Source organism: Patagioenas fasciata, chromosome 2 (assembly GCF_037038585.1).
Source record: "Patagioenas fasciata isolate bPatFas1 chromosome 2, bPatFas1.hap1, whole genome shotgun sequence".
Classification (NCBI taxonomy): Eukaryota; Metazoa; Chordata; class Aves; order Columbiformes; family Columbidae; genus Patagioenas; species Patagioenas fasciata.
In genome coordinates, this window is record NC_092521.1 from 94150271 (window position 1) to 94167954 (window position 17684).

The 17684-nt window shown below is 45.6% G+C and overlaps 1 protein-coding gene across 2 annotated transcripts in view; it reads left to right on the top strand.

Annotated features, from left to right (window-relative positions):
• The first annotated feature begins 1332 nt into the window (after positions 1-1332).
• HIVEP1 (HIVEP zinc finger 1) overlaps positions 1333-17684 on the top strand; it is a 125639-nt gene continuing 109287 nt past the window's right edge. The window contains exons 1-2 of one of the 2 annotated variants that reach the window (XM_065830939.2): positions 1333-1410; positions 5377-5523. In XM_065830939.2, the coding sequence (XP_065687011.1) occupies positions 5484-5523 (40 nt within the window). In that variant the 5' untranslated portion in view covers positions 1333-1410; positions 5377-5483. Of the gene's footprint in view, positions 1411-2518; positions 2732-5376; positions 5524-17684 lie in introns of those variants that run through there. The other variant, XM_065830938.2, reaches the window with a different exon arrangement.

Consider the following 17684-nt stretch of genomic DNA (forward strand, 5'->3'; position numbering starts at 1 on the left):
TTCTGCTTGCCGGAGCAGGTTGGGGAGCCTGTTAGAGCAACACCAAGCTGTGCTGGAGATGGCTCTTTTGGCTCCTACCTCTGCTTGTTTGAGGTGAGCAGGCTGAGGAGTGTCACCAGCCCACAGCTGCCTCTTCCACCGCTTTTTCAGATGGCTATGGGAATAACCTCAAGGGGCCAGACTTCCAGTTCTGTGCTTTGTCCTCTGACCCAAACTGAATTTGAGATGACTGGTGTAATGCTCAAGGGTTGATCAGCTGGCACCATGACATGCTCCACACCTCCCTGGGGACCTGTCTCCTCTTTGACACTTCATTGAGTCATTCTTGTGAAGACACTTTGTGCTTGTTTGCAGAGTGCTGATTATATTTCTGTGCATAACCATGTAGCGAGAGGGCTGGATTTTCGTGCTGCTGGGTGAGAGGCAGTTGGACTTATTCTAGTAGAAGAACAGTTTCCCGCTGGCTCCAGGCCATTTGCTGTTGTCCTTCATTTCAACCTCCATGTCAGACCATCTACTTTGAACTTACTGAGGTTGCTTGCAAAGAGATTGGTGACCTAGGACTTCCCTCAGCAACAGCTGTAGTGGGACCTTTTTTGGAGCTACCCCTGCATCTTCCTGCCTTGGTTTCTCCTGTGTGAAATGGGGATGAAAGTACTCATCTGTATGAAAACCCACCCTGCACGATTAAATGCAGTTTGAAAGAAGGCCCTGTGAAAAACTCGAAGACTTTTCTGAAAATGGTGGCAGGCCCTGGTCTTACAGGAGAAGGATGTAGCATGGCCAAAGCTCTTACAGCTCAGCACAAGGTCTGCCAGGGGAGCACCGGCATGGGAGGAGAAAACACAGTGCGGCAGGGTGAGAAATATTTAATTGGGTTTATTTGCTGAAGACATCACATGCTGGCTCCAAACGTAAAACCTGACAGAAAATCCTAGCGGTAACGAAGAGTTGACAACATCTCTTTGTCAGAGAGTTTGGGTAAAAAAAAAAAAAAAAAAAAAAATACAAAAGTCCTCCTTCTCTAGCACTAAAAGCCCAGCCCCGGCACCCTGCTTTCCACCTCGCCTTCTCGGGGGAGGTACCGCGTTTCCCGGCGGCGGGGGCCGTGCCTCCCTGACCTGGGAAGGGGGGGTGGGGGGCAGCCCTTGGCCGGGCAGGGTGACCCCGCTCGGAGCGCACACACACACACACACACACAGCTGATGCGGGAACCCACTGGCCGCGGCACAGCCCCCCTCCCAGGCAAAACCCGCGGCCAGGGCCAAAAAAGGGGCGCCGCGGCAGAGAGCACGACGCGCCTCCTCCTCGTATTTCCTCCCCCGCCCACTTCCAGCGGCGGAGGGGCTCGCTGCCGCCGGCTGCCGCCCGGGATGAAAAGTTAGCGGCGGCAGGATGCGCGCCGGGGCGGTGAGTTTTCCGCGGCAGCGCTGGGGCGCGGTGGGCCGGGCCGGGCGTTCGGGGCGCGGGGGAGCCCGGCGGGGCGGGCCGGCGGCGGGGAGCAACCTTCGGGATCCCCTCCTGGAGCCTCGGCTCTCTGCCTCTGTGTATGTGTGTGTGAGCGCGTCCGGCCGTGCCGGTGCCCCGGGGCCCGGGCCGCGGCAGGGGGGAGCGCGACGCGCACCGGCGCAGCGCCCCGAGCGGCGGGGAGTTGGGGGTGCGGCGATAACTTTTGCCCTCGGGAGGAGACCCCGCTCCAGGCCGGGCCCAGGCGCGGCCGCCGCGCGGGACCCTCGGAGGAGACCCCGGGGCGCCGCGCAGCCTCCGGCGGGGGGCGGTGGCCGGTGAGAGGCCGCGGGGTCCCGCCGGGCAGGGGGAAGCCGGCTCGCGGCGCATCTGTTGTGCTTCGCACTGCGCCGCCGTCCCTCCCCCACCGGGCCGCGAGGAAACCCCCTCGGTGACCCCTCCCCCGACCCCTCCCCCCCTCCGCCCGCCCGGCCGGGGAAGGGGGCGGGGCCGGGAGACCCGGTGACGTCACTGCTCTCGGGCCCCGCTTCCTGCAATAGAAAGTGAGAGAAGGTAAAACACCCCCCGCCCCCCCTCTTCCTCCCCCTCCCCCCCCCCCACGCGGCCCGCGCCGCTGCCTCGCGCCCCTCCCCCCGCCAGTGACCGGGGCGCCAGGGGGAGGGGCGGGGCGAGGAGCGCGTCTCTCCCCGAGGGGAGCCCGGCGGATGCGCTGAGCCCGCCCGTGCCTGCCGGCCCTCCCCCGCCGGGCCCGCCCCGCCCCTCCCGCCTGTCAGGGGAGGCTCTATCCCCCCCCCCCGCATAGTGTGTGTGTGTCCCCCCCCGCTTCATCGCTCCGGGGGCCGCGGGGTCGGTCGGCTCCCGCGCGGGACATGGCGGGGGTGGGCGCCCGGAGGAGGGGTCTGCTGCGGGGGGAGGGCGCGGCCGGCCGGCACGGCGGCGGGGGGCTGCGGAGGGGGGGCCGTGCAGGGGGGCGGCGCCTTGGCCGGCCCGGAGGGACGGTGCATGGAGGAGGAGGAGGAGGAGGAGGAGGAGGAGGAGGGGTGGGTGTCGGTGCCGGGCTGTGTGTGCGTGTGCGCGGCCGGGCGCGGCGGCGGTGCTGGGTCATGTTTGTGTTTGAGGTTGTCAAGTGAAGGAGCCTCCCGGCTCCCCCCCCTCCGCTTTCCTTCCCCCCCCCCACCTCCCGCCGCCGCGCAGGGGTCGCCGCGCTCCCCGCCGCTGCCGCCGCCATCAGCCGCTGCTGCCGCCGCGCCGGCCCCTCCGCCAGGTTTGCAGCGGGCCCGCGGTGGGGCGGGAGGGGGCTCGGGAGGCGCCGCGGGGAGGGGGGGTACGGGGCGGGACGGGCGCTCCCCGCCGTGGCCGGCGCCCCCCTCTGCGCGGAGCTGCGGCAGCCACAACACAATGTGTCCTCCGGCGGCGGCGGGGCGGGCGGGGACAGGGAGGACCGCAGGCCCCGCTCCCCCCTTCCAGTTCCCCATCCCCGCCGGGTCGCCACGGCCCCTCCGGGACAAGCGGGGACTCCGCGCCCCGGCTGCGCCCGCCCGCACTCCCCGGGGCTGCCGGCTGTCCCCCAAGCCCCAGGCGGGCAGAGCTCGGGAGGGTTTGCGTCCGGCCCCCCCCCCTCCGGCTTTGCAGCCCTGGTTGGGAGGGTGGGTGTCGCGCAGCCCCGGCCCGGCTCCTCCCGCCCCTGGCACCGCCGCCGTCCCCGCTGGGTGCCGGGCTGCGGCCGCCCCCCCGTTTCCCCCCTCCCCCCCCGGCATGTGTGCAGCGCTTTGTTCGGTGCGGCGTTGCAGAGGGGTTTTCCCAGGCTCCTCCCTCTTTATTCATTCATGGTTTTTTTTTTTTTTTTCCTCTCTGCTTTCCCTTTGCAACCCTGCTCGCACACACCAGCGGCTCTCGGGGCCCCGGGGCTGGCTGCCTCCCCGCTCCCTAATCTGCCGCTTTTTTTTTTTTTTTTGAGGGGGGGAAGTGGTGGTGTGCGGTATGACCGCTGCGTTTGCGAAGGCCCCTTTTTCCTTCTTCCCCTCCCCTTTATTTTTTGTTCAAATTAAGGAGGGAGTGACTTTTCGCGTGGGTCCTGCACGGTGTTTTGCGCCGTGGCTTTCACACGGCCATCTCTTTTCCCCGTAAGAATGAGTCCTGCTGGTGAGCGGGGGAAATTGGTGGTTTTAAAGCGTAAATAAGATGTCATTTGTGCTGCAGGGGAGCATCGGGAGGTGCTTGTGTTTTACGGATACCCGGGGGATTTCAAACTCCTGCTCCAAATAACTTGCATAAAGACGTGGCGGTGTTTATAATAATTATAAAAACCTCAGCCCTGCACCCAAGAGTAAAGGGGGCCTGCGGTTCAGGGGGAGTTTGTTGCTTCAAGCAATCCAGCCATTTCTCTACGTTTCCAGTTTGCATCCAAGACCAGGAAAACAGACCTGTTAGCATAAGGTTTTATTTTGTTTCTAAATCTGTCATCCTTGCAGATAAACTGCTAAGAATGAACAACTTGACAGGGCTGTGTGCTCTGGTTTGGATTTTTCCCTGTTTTTCTCTTAACATGCAGCAAAACCCTGGTGAAGAACCATTAGTCTGAATAATATTTTCCAGCCTTCCTTTATATCAGTTGCAGTCAGTTTCTTCTTCTGTTCTGGTCCTTTTATACAGCAACAGACAAAAGAAACATTAAAAATTAATGATTATGTTCCTCAACAGTCTGTAGACTGAAGGGCTGGTTGCAAGTAGTCTATTTTAAGTGGATTTGAATTCCACTTTTACAGAAAACCATGCTTGCTTTTATAAAACAACAACAACAACCTAAATTAATATTTAGATGCTGAAAACTCTACATACTTTTTCAAGTAACTATCCTTAATCAACTTGTCCATATTAGGAGCCATTCTGAAGTTTATATAAATTTTAAACATTTCTTCTTAGTGTTAGAAAAAGTCTGTTAACCTGAGATAGTGTTACTATTAAAACAAAAAAGTGAAAAGTTGTTAATGTTTTATTTTATTTAGCTGGAAGAGTCAGTCATTTTCTAAGTTCTTGCGTGTTTAGCATAGTTCTGTTGGAGATTTCACCTCCTGTAGGATTACAGAAGCTAAACAAAACGCTTCTTAAACTGTGAGCAAATCATAAAAACATTTGAAAAGTAAGAAAGTTTTGTTAATCTTGAAAAAGAGGTAGGTTTAGGGATGCAAATATAGGTTCATGGCCAATTTAGCAGCAAATCTTTGTGAGGCCATTAAAAAAATTCCCTGGCCCATGGGGTTTATCCACAGCGGGGCTTTGCTGGCTGCCGGCTCCTGTCAGTGCAGGGCTTGCTGCAGCCATGTAGGACCACGCCAGGGCAGAAACTTGCTCTGCAACAGCTTGCAGGTGGGCCAAGAGCCAGTGTGATTCTCTGCTGTACACTGGTATTTCAGCAGAAATATCCCATGGGGAGTTCTCCTAGACTTCCATGCTCTGTGTGAGGAATCCCTGGGTAGCTGATGTTACAAAGAGGGTGCATTGTGGCTGACAGAGTGTGTGTTTTCTCGCCACTCTGCTCTCCCCCTCACCCTGAGATGAAGATCTGTATCTTAAAGCCTGATGTCAAATTTTGTTTAGTTTTCTGGATTTATTTGCATGGGACATGAGTTGTTGGAAGATGTTTTCTGGCCAGAAAACAGCTGACAAATGTGGAAAAGTGTCTTAGTTTTCTCATACTTCCTGAGTGATCCCAAAAGGAGTTTCACCCTCCTGTAGTTTTCTTAAGAGATCAGAACAATTCACTCTGTAAAAAGATAGGTACAGAAACATTTCTTGCTCATCGCTAATTTCTATGGCCATTTCAGGATGAAACAGAGCAGAAAGATAATCTTTGTTTTCCCTACTAATGTGTATATATCTTAACTTTTCTTTCTCTTTATTTTTTTTTAGCATATGGATTAACTGACTCCTTTGACAAGTTTATGGAGCTGCCATCTCTCTGCTTGCTGTACTTTCCATTTCTGAGAAGAGAAAGTGGTGTATGAGATCAGAGGAAAATGCCTCGGACAAAGCAGATACATCCTAGAAATCTGAGAGGTATGTAGCTGTCAACTGAGAAAGAAAAGCTCTTGGGAAACTCGGTTGCAGTTTCAATTACGAGGGTAAAGTAATACGTATTGAAGAAGTCTGTTTTGATCCAAAAGTCGTTTGCAAGCAAGTTTTAGGAGTCACCCACAAGACAGCTCTAATTTTGAGATAAATAAGTGGAATCTGTTCCTATTCCTGCAGTCTGTGTACTTGACAGCATTCTTGAAATCTTCCAGCTTACAGCAATAACCAACATGAAGTTTGAAAATATAAAGGAAAACGTAGTTTCCTTACCAGAGTATTTACAGTTGAAATATACAGGGAGGTGGGAATTGCGTGTACGTAGCAGCAGCATGAGATCTGACAGCCGGTAGTTGTTTTTCTTAATAGTAATCAGTTTACCTTGCTTTGGAGGGGATCAGACTCCCTTCCCATGCATGCCTTTGCACTATTTATCGTCTCTGTCACCCACACTGCCTCAGGAATTGCTAGGTTTGACCTTGGTCTCCTCACTGTCCTGCCTTCGCACAGCTGAACGGTAGATCCTTGGCTTTGGAAAGGAGCAAGCAGGCATGCGACCTGCTCCACAAACTGGCAAGATTTTTATATCCAGATATTTCCTTGAACAAAATCTGAGCCCAGGAATGGCAGACAAGTGTGAGGAATCTGATCCTGTGATTATTTGTTACTGTCTTGGTAGAAGTGGCCCTGGAGGGACTAAATGAGGGGAAAAATGCAGGTCAGTTGATGAACAGATGTGTATGTTGAGGGAGAATGTGCTTCCATCCCCACCCTTGTACGCAGCTTTCGGGAGAACATGCTTCCACCTGCACCCTCATGTCATCAGCTTTTTTTAATGCATACTGTCAAGTTGCAGTGTGGAAGCATCCCTTCAGAGCATAGAAGAGATTATGAAGCCGCAACCAACATGAAGCTTAAGGGACACAGACAGGATTTCATTCCCTTTTTAACTTTTTATGCCAAAACCCAGCAAACATCCGCGTGTGTTTCAGTGGGAGGCTCTCAAGTGCGAGCCTATACAGCTGTATACGAGACCTCGTGTTTGTGGACTATGTCACTGCCACCACTAACAATCTTCTGCTGGACAAGACATCTCTGTAGTGTCTTTAGTCAGGAAGTGCTGGGCGGCATTGCTCGGTGTGATGGATAAACCTCCGTCACAGATCAGGAATTTCACATTTAAGTGATGCCGTTTCCCCTTCTTACTGAACATGAAGCAATAAATTAGAGCCTGATTCTTGGTATTGCTGTTTGCCAGGTTGCTGACATAGCTGAGCTTATGTTTTCTGATCAAATTAGAGAGTGATCTAGCTTTAGTACTCTGTCCGATATCTACTCTTGTATTGCTTGAAACTTAAGAGGAGTTAAGTCTATTGTAAAGCTTTCTATTTGCTTAAGTAAATGCATTTAAAATAAATAATCTAATTAACTCTTAATTGTGTAAGAAATTAATTGCATTATTTTTTTTGTCTTGTGTAATTTCCCCAGTCATTTAGCTTTTGTTGCTCGCTGTAATAGCAGTTTTCATCAGTTCCTGTTTTTCCACAACTAATGGAGTTCTTGAATGAATTAAGATGGGTTAAATGTTGAAAAGGGAGATAGATGTATACAGTGAACCCATAATTTGAAATTATGTTGAAACGGTTAAATGATTGTTAAAACTACACAGGTGCTGGAAATTTAAGGATGTTGTAAGCATATATTGCTACTATCATGGGTTATTAGAAGTGAAGTGATTTGAAAAATCAGTTTACTTCTCATTAATTATGCCCTATTTCCATTTTTAGTCTAGATAATGAGGATTTCAGTTTCTTTAGTCATTTTATCAGTCTCTGTGAATATTGCAGAAAATATTTGTTTAAACCCTGATTTTTTACTGGAACTTGAGGATGCTGAAAGATTTCACGGGTCTGTTTCTGACAGCTGCTTTTTATTTACGCAAAGTTAGGCCTGTCTTAAGCTGACCATCTTAACCATTTAAACTTTAAACAATGTGTCACACCTGTGGTTTAGCTCATGGTAATTAGTACCGATGGTAACTAAATCTGCAAAAAGAATGAATGTCTGTGGTCGAAGGTGAAAATTGTCAAACTCTTCGGTTTTATAACTGTCAGAAAACAAAGATGTAAGGTGAAGCAACCTGTATTTTTAGGTTGAAAGGTATTTTTAAGTTGTGTAAACCTGATTGTCACCTTTTGTACTATGTACAAAGAATGCTCTGTGGCCTTACCTGGCTTTTCTCTCCCTTGTCCCACCTCCCCTCATTGCCTCATAGTGATCAAATCACCAACAGGTTAACTGGACTTGTCCAGAGCCCGTCAATGTTTAACTTGTTTGAGAGATCACTTTGGAACAACTCTTGACACTCTCTGTCCTGTTGTGCATCAGATGAGTTACTTGGGTTGCACTTGCAGTCCAAATCAGTCTGGAGGATGAACAACCAAGTCCAATAACTGAGAGTATTTTGCCCTAAAAAAAGCCCAACACAATCCCTCTCTTGCCCCCCTAAAGAAACAGCACACAGGAAAAAAACAAACAAACCACTATACACACACCCACTACACACACTCTCATTAGTTAATTTGAGGTTTTCTGCAGCATAGGAATAAGTTTTGAATGTTTTAATACTGCCTGTGTTTACCATAAGCAACTTTATTGTCTAGGGAAAATGAAGTAGAGTTGTTTAACATAGAGAGCTAAATTTAAGATTTTGGCAGGAAACCTTAAGGCTCTTCTGTCTGTGACATGGCTTTATTTTACTCATTTTGTATACTTCTGAGAGAGCTGACAGCCCTTTGCAGATTAGCACTGGCCCTGAAGTGTTTGGATCAGTGAAGATCAAATTTATTTTTTGGTAGGTTTTTTTTTGTATGCTGAGGCTCTCTTCCCCCTCCCCCTTCTTGGCTTTCACTGTTTTTAGATGAGTCAATATAGTGCTATACGAACCTGATTTTTACAGCAAGAAAAAAGAAACTGTATCAAGAGGACAGGATATAGGAAGCATTATTAAAAAAAAAAAATCAAATCAGTTGGCCGTTTGTTTTCATGACGGTGTTAGCGACATGGTTTTAAATGCCGAATGTGGCTCAGTATGTGTGTTGTATCTGAAGGGCTCAAATAAGGCGCCTGCCGTGATGTGCTTGTATCATTATGTTGTTTTGTCACATCATAGACCTTCCCTCCTTTTCGCTGCAAATACGTCCTTAACTTGAAAAATGTTGCCACCCTGTTTCCCTGAAAATAAGACAGGGTCTTATATTAATTTTTGTTCCAAAACTTATTACTTTTTTACATATATATAGCTGCCTGGACACTATTTAAATTGACTTTTTTTAATGAACTGTAACTAGGACTTATTTTTGGAGTAGGACTTTTATTTTGAGCATCCTCCAAAATTCTGAAAAATCATGGGCTTATTTTTTGGGGAAACAGGGCATCAGCAGTGAAGTCATGGTCATCCCCAGAAGTAGGGATGAGCAGCTAAAATTTGAGGGAAATTACAGTTTTGCAGGTCTCAAGAGGATATGGATATGGATTCGATGCATGCAAGTTCCGAAAAATGGTTAGTAGTTTCAAAAGTGAAGGCCAAAGGCATGCCTAGGAAAAGCCTGGCGTGGGTTACGTGTTGGCTACATGGCTGGATCTGAGACTTTAAGCAGGTCTTCCTGATGTTGTCTTGGTCTCTGAAATTTTTCAGTCACGTAGCATGTCGCTAATGAAAAACATCATCAGTTCCCTCCGCCCCCCCGCCCGAAAATGTGTGCTGTGAAAGGGGAAAACATCCGTCTTATTCAGACATCCAGAGGTCATTTTTTCTTAATTTACTCTATTTGTTGCATGATGGTTTAGCCCACTAAAACTAACAAAAAGACTACTTTGCATGCAGTTGCACCCTGTATTTACATGGCCAATTGATACAGAGGTGTAACAAAACATTTCACAGAAGCTGTCATGTATTCCCAGAAGTACAGTTACATTAGAGAATCATGCTTTTAGCAGGGCTGAGTGGGCTTGGTTTGTTGTCAGATGGTTTTGAGGATATAGAAAGAAAAAAGCCTCATATTTTCCTTTACTTAGAAGTACCCAGTTGCAGAGTTTAAAATGAAAACTCATTTATTATGTGTACAGCGTTTAGCACGGTGCTCTGATTCACCAGTATAAAACTGTAACAGAAATGTTTTGAACTTAATCTCTCTCTAGATAAGCCTTCTGTTATTTTTCAGAGTACAAGTTGTTGCTCTTTCTGTTTTTGCTTCTCAGTCAAATATTTCTATTTGAAACAAATGGTGGATGGGCCCAGCAAATGGTGGATGGGCCTGTGAAGTTCAACAGCTGTCTCCAAATCTTTTAACACTTTGCACTTGATAAGGAAATGCAAGTATAATATGAATAGCCTTGCTTGACAGCTTGATAGCTTTGCATTGATCTGAAAACCGTGTGTAAGTTTGCTGGAAAGCTGGATACATTCTGGGTCTTACGATGTCCAAAAGAGCTAGGCATCTATTGTGGCTTAAGTGTGATTTAGCAAAAGCTCTTTGAGTTGGTTTAAAATTGTAATGTGTTTTCAGTACTGAAATAGGCCTGTCTACACTGAAAGCTAACAGGTTGATATTTCTTATTAGTGTTTGGTCATGTAGTTTATAAAATTCGAGAATTGGTTGGTGTACTGGTGTGCTGTGTTCATGATTGGCATCAAATGACTTAAAAAAATCCCCGAACAAACACTGAGACTTCTCAAAGCTCACTTCTAGAACTTATGCTTGTTTGGTTCGAAAGAAATGTGCAAGCACAACATTTGACTTTTAAGTTTTGGTATTGGTTTTGTCACAAAAATGATACTCCGATATAGAGTATTTCTGAGGTGTTGTTGATACGGTATTGGTACATCAGGAGTACTAGTGTCTGTGCTCTGTGGCATACCTGTGGACATCTGTAAAGATGTTGCGTATGTGTCTTGCTCAGATTTCTGGAGCATGTGTAAGCTGGGACAAGAAGTCAGAGCTTTGACTCAGTGACTTCGATATGTAAATATCCCTTGATTTGGCAGTGGTTCTTGCTTCTGCATATCAGATTGCTTCTTAAAATTTATTGTACAAACTAAATTTGAAACCAAAACCTCCCTCATGAAGGTAGAAAGAGTGCATGGGTCTGTTTGTGTATCGTCAGCTGGAGTACCAGGAGATGCACCTGTAATACAGTGAATAGACTAGATCTCTTGTAGACCGTAGAAGTAGTCTCTGCATGCCTCATAGTCCTCATCTGGGATGTGGAATGATAGTGTTTCTCTTTTTTTGTTTGTTTTTGTTTTACTTGTTTATAGTGTAAGATCTTTAGGCTGTTTCTTTTGGTGTGTATGGTCCAACATCTTGCACATCAGAGATCATCTTGGCTGCACCCATTAAATTATATTGTAATGTGAATAATGCCTATATGTCACAAGTTTAACATGTTACATGTTAAAACTGTACAAAATACTCTCTGGTGTAAGAAAAAAAAGGATGGACTTAAAACTGTAATTTGCCACCCTTTCACATCACCTGTCCTGTCTCTGACTCCCTGTTATGTGTCCCTAAATCAGATGATGTGTTTTCAACGGGACCTAGTCCTGTTCACTGCACAGAATGGTTGGGGCTTATGTCAGTAGCCACAGGTGATGGACAGAAGCCTGCTGCGAGTAGGTTGCAAGAGGGGAAGGAATGGTAGGTTGGATAAGACTGTTCAGTATTGCCTTGAGACGACTGCCTTTAATTCCTGTCTCTGACATCAAGTTTCTTATGTGAGACTGAGCGATTTCGTTGCACTAAACTTTTGCAGCCAGCCACTAATTGCATGTGCTGTGTTTTGCCTGTGTTGAGATGCCTATGCAAAAGTTCAGAGTTTCTGCAACTGTGGTTGGTCCACTATGGCTACAATTTGGATGTAAAGCACTGCAAAATTGCTAAGTAGCTTTAAAAAAAAAAAAAAAAAAATCAGGGTCTAGGTTACTCAAGTGGGAGACCCACAATTAACCAACACTTTTGCCAAATCTCTCTGTGTCTCTGTTTTCTGCCTGTAAATTGAAAATACTGGTACCACAGCAGCTGTTAAGGGTTGGGAAGATAAAGTTGTTAGTGTTGTGAAGCAGGTGCTTGGAGGCTAAATAATGGAAAAGTTGATGAAGAAATTGGTAGTCAACAGAGCCAAGCAGTGAGCACAGCCCGTTTTGTGCACTGGTTCAGTTTGCGTAAACACCCTTACTTTTGGCATTCTCCAGCTTCTAACTGCTTCGCTTCACAATCTTAACCTTTAAAAGGTATTCTTAAAGGTTACTTCCTAGCTTTTAAAATAGCAAACTGAAAGACCAAGAAATTCCACCATATTGAAACACGACACATCTCATATGAGTCATCAACATGTTGGGACCTCTAAGTGCAAGACAGGCTTTCACCGCGTGCTGGTGTACCCCGCCTGGACCAGGAGAGCAGAGAAGGAAATTGCTGCCATCGGTGAGTGCTCATCATCATCCTGCAGAGTTTCAAGCTGTTGCTGAGAAAGCACCTGCAGCCAGGAGGGAGTACTCACTTGCAGAAGTCTCCAGAGAGGAGCATCTTTAATGTCATTGTCTCCCACTTGGTTTTGAGATGGGTTGAAGCCATCGCCGATGGAGGGGGAGGACGTGAAGAGGTCCTGCCTTTGCCCAGCTCAATGCTTGTTCCCCACGTTGTGTTGCTCTCCTCATTGCTGTGTTTGCTGGCGCTGCAGTGAGAGAAGCAGCAGTACCCAGAGTGAGTTCCGCCAGTATCACGAGCCGGGGGGTAATTTTTGCACTGGGTCGGTTGGTTCCCTGATGCCGTACACCCCGATGCTGCGGTGGCTGCCTGGGAGGGACAACACAGAACCTCCTGTTTGCGCTTGTTGTGAAACTATGTTGGAAATCCCTTATTTGCCACGTGCAAGCAGCAAGCTTTTTGAGCTTCTTTAATTGTCCGAAGACAGGTATAGATTTCCATGAGGATAACAAAAGGTGTGTCCCTTATTTCTGGTTTCTTTGCTTTTCCCTCCAGAACCCTGCTTCTGTTGACAAATTTAGAAACTGAAGCGTTGGAGGTTCTTAATGGATGTCTTTAAGAATTGTAGTGTACTGGTAAACCAGCAGGAAACTGAACTGGTCTCTGTTGACACCTTAATTAAAAATAAAATAAAACATTTCCTCACAAATTTGGTGTAGAACATTCATTCAGAATGAACAAAGTTTGGCTAAGATTTAAGCAATTAAAAAGAGGTCCAGAAAACCAAACTTGGTTGTAGCTGGCACTGTCAGCTTTGAACACGTATTTATAGATTTCTGCATATGCACACTAAATATTAGGAAAAGAAAATGGGGATAATGCAGAGTCTGCTGGACACAGACAGTGGCATAAATAGGTGCTTTCAGAGGGAGTTAAAATAACATGAAGAAGGATAGAAGAATGGTATTTTGTGTATCAGGAGCCTAGTTCTGTTCTCTTGATAGTAAAAAGCAACAAATTTTATTTTTTATGGAATATAAAATCATAACAATTGCAGTTAAAATTGGGCTTGAGCTGGAAGAAATTGGTGAAGGAGAGGGCTGAAAAAAAGTGGAATTCATACTGAAACAAAAAAAGCAGCCATGAACTGGGGCTTGAAAGCTCAGTATAAGCCAGTTAGATTTTTTTTTTTCAGAATACAATGTGGTGGAAACAGTGCAGATCTGTAACTCTGACTCACCTTTCTGTCCTGTATCTTCTTTATTGCTAATTGAGCATGGAGTAAGAAATGCTGCAGAATTTGACATTTGCTGAAGCATGAACTTCAGTGTGGTAGGAAGGTCATGAAAAAAATTGCATCTGTGAAAAGAGAAACAAAAAGTAAGATTTCAGCAGTTACCATTTTAAACATTTGTATTAAAGCAGGCATTTGGCTCTGGGATGAAACTGAGTCCAGTCTGTTGAGCCCAGGAGCAAGTACATTCTGTAAGAGTCTAGCTTTCTTACGAGCATTTAGAACAATATGACTTTTTGTTTCTTTGTTTGTTTAAATCCTTGCATCTCAGAATAGATTTTGGGTTGCTGTCGGTGTGTAAGGTAACTTAATGTGTGTGGGGTCTATACGTGTGAACTTACTTAAAACCCCAACCAAACAAAACCCCCAATGGCCACTTCCAATGTGTAACCATTAGAAATTAACAGCAAAATCCTGGATAGGCTGGAGAAGCTTGGTTGAGAGAGTCTCCTCGCAGGTTTATGGTCATCTGCATCTTAAATGGCTGTCATTAAAAGGGTGAAAGCTTATGGTCTCATGATTTTCTATATTTAATTTTTCCTGCTTTAAAACTGTGCAAGTTTCTCTGTTGTCACTCATGTCAGGATTTTCAGACTTTGAAGGCATCGGTCCAGGAGGCTTTGCAGTTGTGGGCTGTGTGACTGCACAAGTCTTACATCTAGCCCAATAAACTTTCCAAGAGCATAGTTACCATTTAAAAATATCTTGTCGCACTGAATCCTTATTTGCAGTGCAGTACTATTTCCTTCAAACTTGCCATGCTTGAAAAGGTTTGCATGATAAAGACTTACCTGCTGCTCAAGGCGAGGGTTCTTGGGCTGTGGCAAGAATTCCTGGCCCTTGGTGGGGTGGACAGGAGTGCAGGTCCTTGCTCAGGGAGCTCAGTAGCAGCACACAGTTGTCTGTTAGGGAGTAGCATCTGACTTAACACTTTGCAAATTGCTGGAGAGGTGAAAACTTTTTTTCCTAACCACAGTCAGTATCACCAAAACAGTCAACCTGTTAGCCCACCTTGAAGTACTGGGGAAGCTTAGAAAAATACTCTGATTTTGGAGTTGTGTTGTTTTGGTTTGGTGTTTAATGCTGAATAATTTCTAAATACTTTTTATGCCCTTTCGTGGCATGAATTTTGAGTTTCTTCTTACAATCACAAAATTTTATTTCAAATTGCGAGCTGCTCTAAATAATTGTGGTGGAAGATGTAAAGGAGACTTGCTAGAGCTACACATTTTCAAAGAGCTGTTTATACCAGTATATATTTCCTAGACTTGTTCATTCTTTGGTATGTTAGACTTCTCTACTAAGCATTTCAGTTCAGTAATGTCTTATGAGATTATCGAGGGAGAAACTCAGACTCTTATTCAGTTGCAAAAGTATGATTTTTTCCTTGCTATGTTAAAACAGATGAATAAACTGGACTGCAGATTTCCAAATTAGATGAGTTGAGCAATGTGCAGCCTTACCCTCCACTTGTTTAAGTGTACAACTCAGAATACTTACATTGAGAAGAAGGAGGGGGCAGAAACCAAAACCCCGCGGCAGATGTTTGGTGCCTTCAGTGACGCATTTGTGGGGGAAGTGGGGAAGCTGTAGTTGGGTAGGCGAGGCAGTAATGTTTGTTTTTATGTAAAAGCTTTTTAAATGCCCTTGAAGCTTCTCTCAGAATGAGGCTGGTTGGTGAATATGCTGACTGAGCAATTCCCCTATGACCTTTGGTGGCAAGCTGAAGAAGAAATGTCTTTGTAACAATCCACAGGTTGTGAAAATCGAAACGGGGATTTTTGTTAAGGCAAAGCTGAAAAAGCCTGTGTACTTGAAAATTTCATCGTAAGATTTTGCTGATGCTTGTATAATCAAACCTGGTTAATGGGGTACACTGGGGGTAGCATCTTTAATTGCCAGTAGGAGCAAGTAGAGAATGCATGTTTGTATGTTAAAATACCCTGTGACCTTTCTTCCCCCTGGATTCCCATGTGTTTAAAAGGTTAGTTCCCACCAAGTCCCCTTGGTAAATCCTTGGGGCAGCCCTCCTGGGCTGCGATGGCAGAAGGTTTGGAAGGAGCTGTGGGGAGGAGAAGCTGCGGTTCAGCAGAAGCCAGGAGTGCAGCGTTGCTACAAAACACCCATGTGTGTGTGTGTTCCTAGTTACCTATGAAATATGTGGCTTATGCCCTGCCAGCGGTGGTAATCATGGAATATCCAGGGCACACTGCATGATTTCCTTTGATTTTTGGCCTAATTTTGGGGGATGGGAAATAGAGTAAGTTAATGTCGAACTGTATTGTTTTAAACTACTGAGCTCTGTTAAGTCACATGGGAGATTGCACGCTTGGTCTTATCCTAAAGTTTGCAACGCAGACACAAAACAGAGCCAGGAAAAAGTGTTTAGAAATGGCACTTAAACTGTAATTTCTGTGGTTGTTTTGCTGTTTTGTTACCTATAAAGAATCTCTAGACAGTGTGCTTTTTGAAGAGGAGTACATGTCTCTTGCACAGTAGATATAAAGATCTTACTTTTCTCCCTGATTCAGGATTTCTGACACAAATAAGTATTTCTGTCCCAGATCTGTGAAGGTAGCACAACTGTGTATCTATTAGTTGTATTTGAAATATTTTGCTCTGATTTTTATTAACGAAATAGATAATGTTTCAAAATGTTCCTCTAAGTATGTATACTGTAATAGTTTAGTGCCTTGAATCTTACACTGAAGAAGGCAATTCTCTTTTAAGGGGCAGTGCTTTTGTGGCTAAGAGGCAATTTAGGAACTATGAAAATACTGAACTTTATTGCAGGAATAATTTAATAATTTTCAAACAAATCTTTATGTAGTGTTCACAGGGGGCTTACTGAATTCGTCTCAAGTATTGCATGCATTTGTTAATGGGGTTGGGATAGTATCTACCTTTTTTCACGATAACAATTTATGGAACATTTCATTGTGTTTCCCACTGGTGTTTTTTTCTTGCTTTTAACCAAAATATATTTTTGTGCCAATAAAATCTTACATTTATTTTAGAACACTGTGTATCCATGTTATGTCCACATGTTTCAAAATAGCGTTTCTTAAAATTCTAGAATATAACCTGAAACAGTGATGTAACTGCTGGAGATAGCAGAGGAATTGCTGTTCTGGTACCCGATGATTTCACTTCTGTGAAATGCAGTTTGTCTTGAGTTCTTCTTCAACAAGGCTTGGTCCAGGGATGGCTGTAGAACCTCGTTTCTCACAGACAAGAAACCCGTTGCTGCAGTGGTAGAAAGAAAGAGCCAGTTTTTGTTGGGCTGCTAACACTGTGTAAACTGTCCATCTTCTCTCTCTTAGACTCATTAATTTGGCTGGTCATTTAGCCTTGCTCAGAAGCCTTACAGTCTGAACAGTTTATGGTTTCTGGAAGCTCTCAGTTGTCCTGATGTTATCCTCTCCATGTTCAAGAGTACTGTCAAGGCAAACTTTGAAATTCCTGGTGGAGCAGGCTGGGATCTCTCTTTGCCTGAGGGATCCGGGATCCCAGAGCGAGGGGCCACCATAGGCAGATCGGGGCACATCCCAGAGCTCCTGGGAAGGTTTCACAGGCATCCGGGCAGGATTTGGACTAGGCACAAAACAGCTTTGAATGATTAATGTTTTTCCAGTATCTTATGGCTGGCTTCTATCACGCCTTTTCAAAAATAAATGACTAGCACACTTCTCTTAAAGACTGTAAGTTTAACTTTTTTCTTCACACCTTCCCCTCTCCCCCCCCCCCCCCCCCGCAGTGCTGTATTTTTTTTTATCCCGTTGTATGCTTTTTTTTCCCTGCAACTTCCAATTCTCACTGTCTGTGGCTATTGCTTCTCTACTTTTCTGCCTGCTAATACAAATATAACTAATAGTCTAACAGGCATCTAGGAAATAGGCAAATTTGTAACATCATCTTATTCTTCCTTGATCTTTTCCTCTTGTTCTTACGCCTCGCAAACCTTTCATATTGCTAATTTCTTACATGCTTTGGTTTGCTCCCTGAACAAATTCGTAGGTATAAAGACGTTTCTACTGAAATGACCCTGAGGTTACATGATGAGGCCTTAAAAAAATACAGTTAACAAACGGTGTTCCTCAGGAACAACATCTTTACAGTGCTTTGAGAAAGCAGAACAAGGCATTTGCTATAGGGAAGCATGTTGTATTAAGAATTGTGGTACAGGGTGTTGAAGAATGTTGTATCTTGTCTGTAGCCTGCTCAGGAAGCATTGCCAAGTAATGGATTTTCAGTGTACCTGAAAACTGACCCCATTATTTTAGGCAGTATTTGTACAAACAGTGTCTCCAAGCTGAAAGAGCAAGTGTGTGAGTGGTTGCATTTCTCATAGGTGTGTATAAACACAT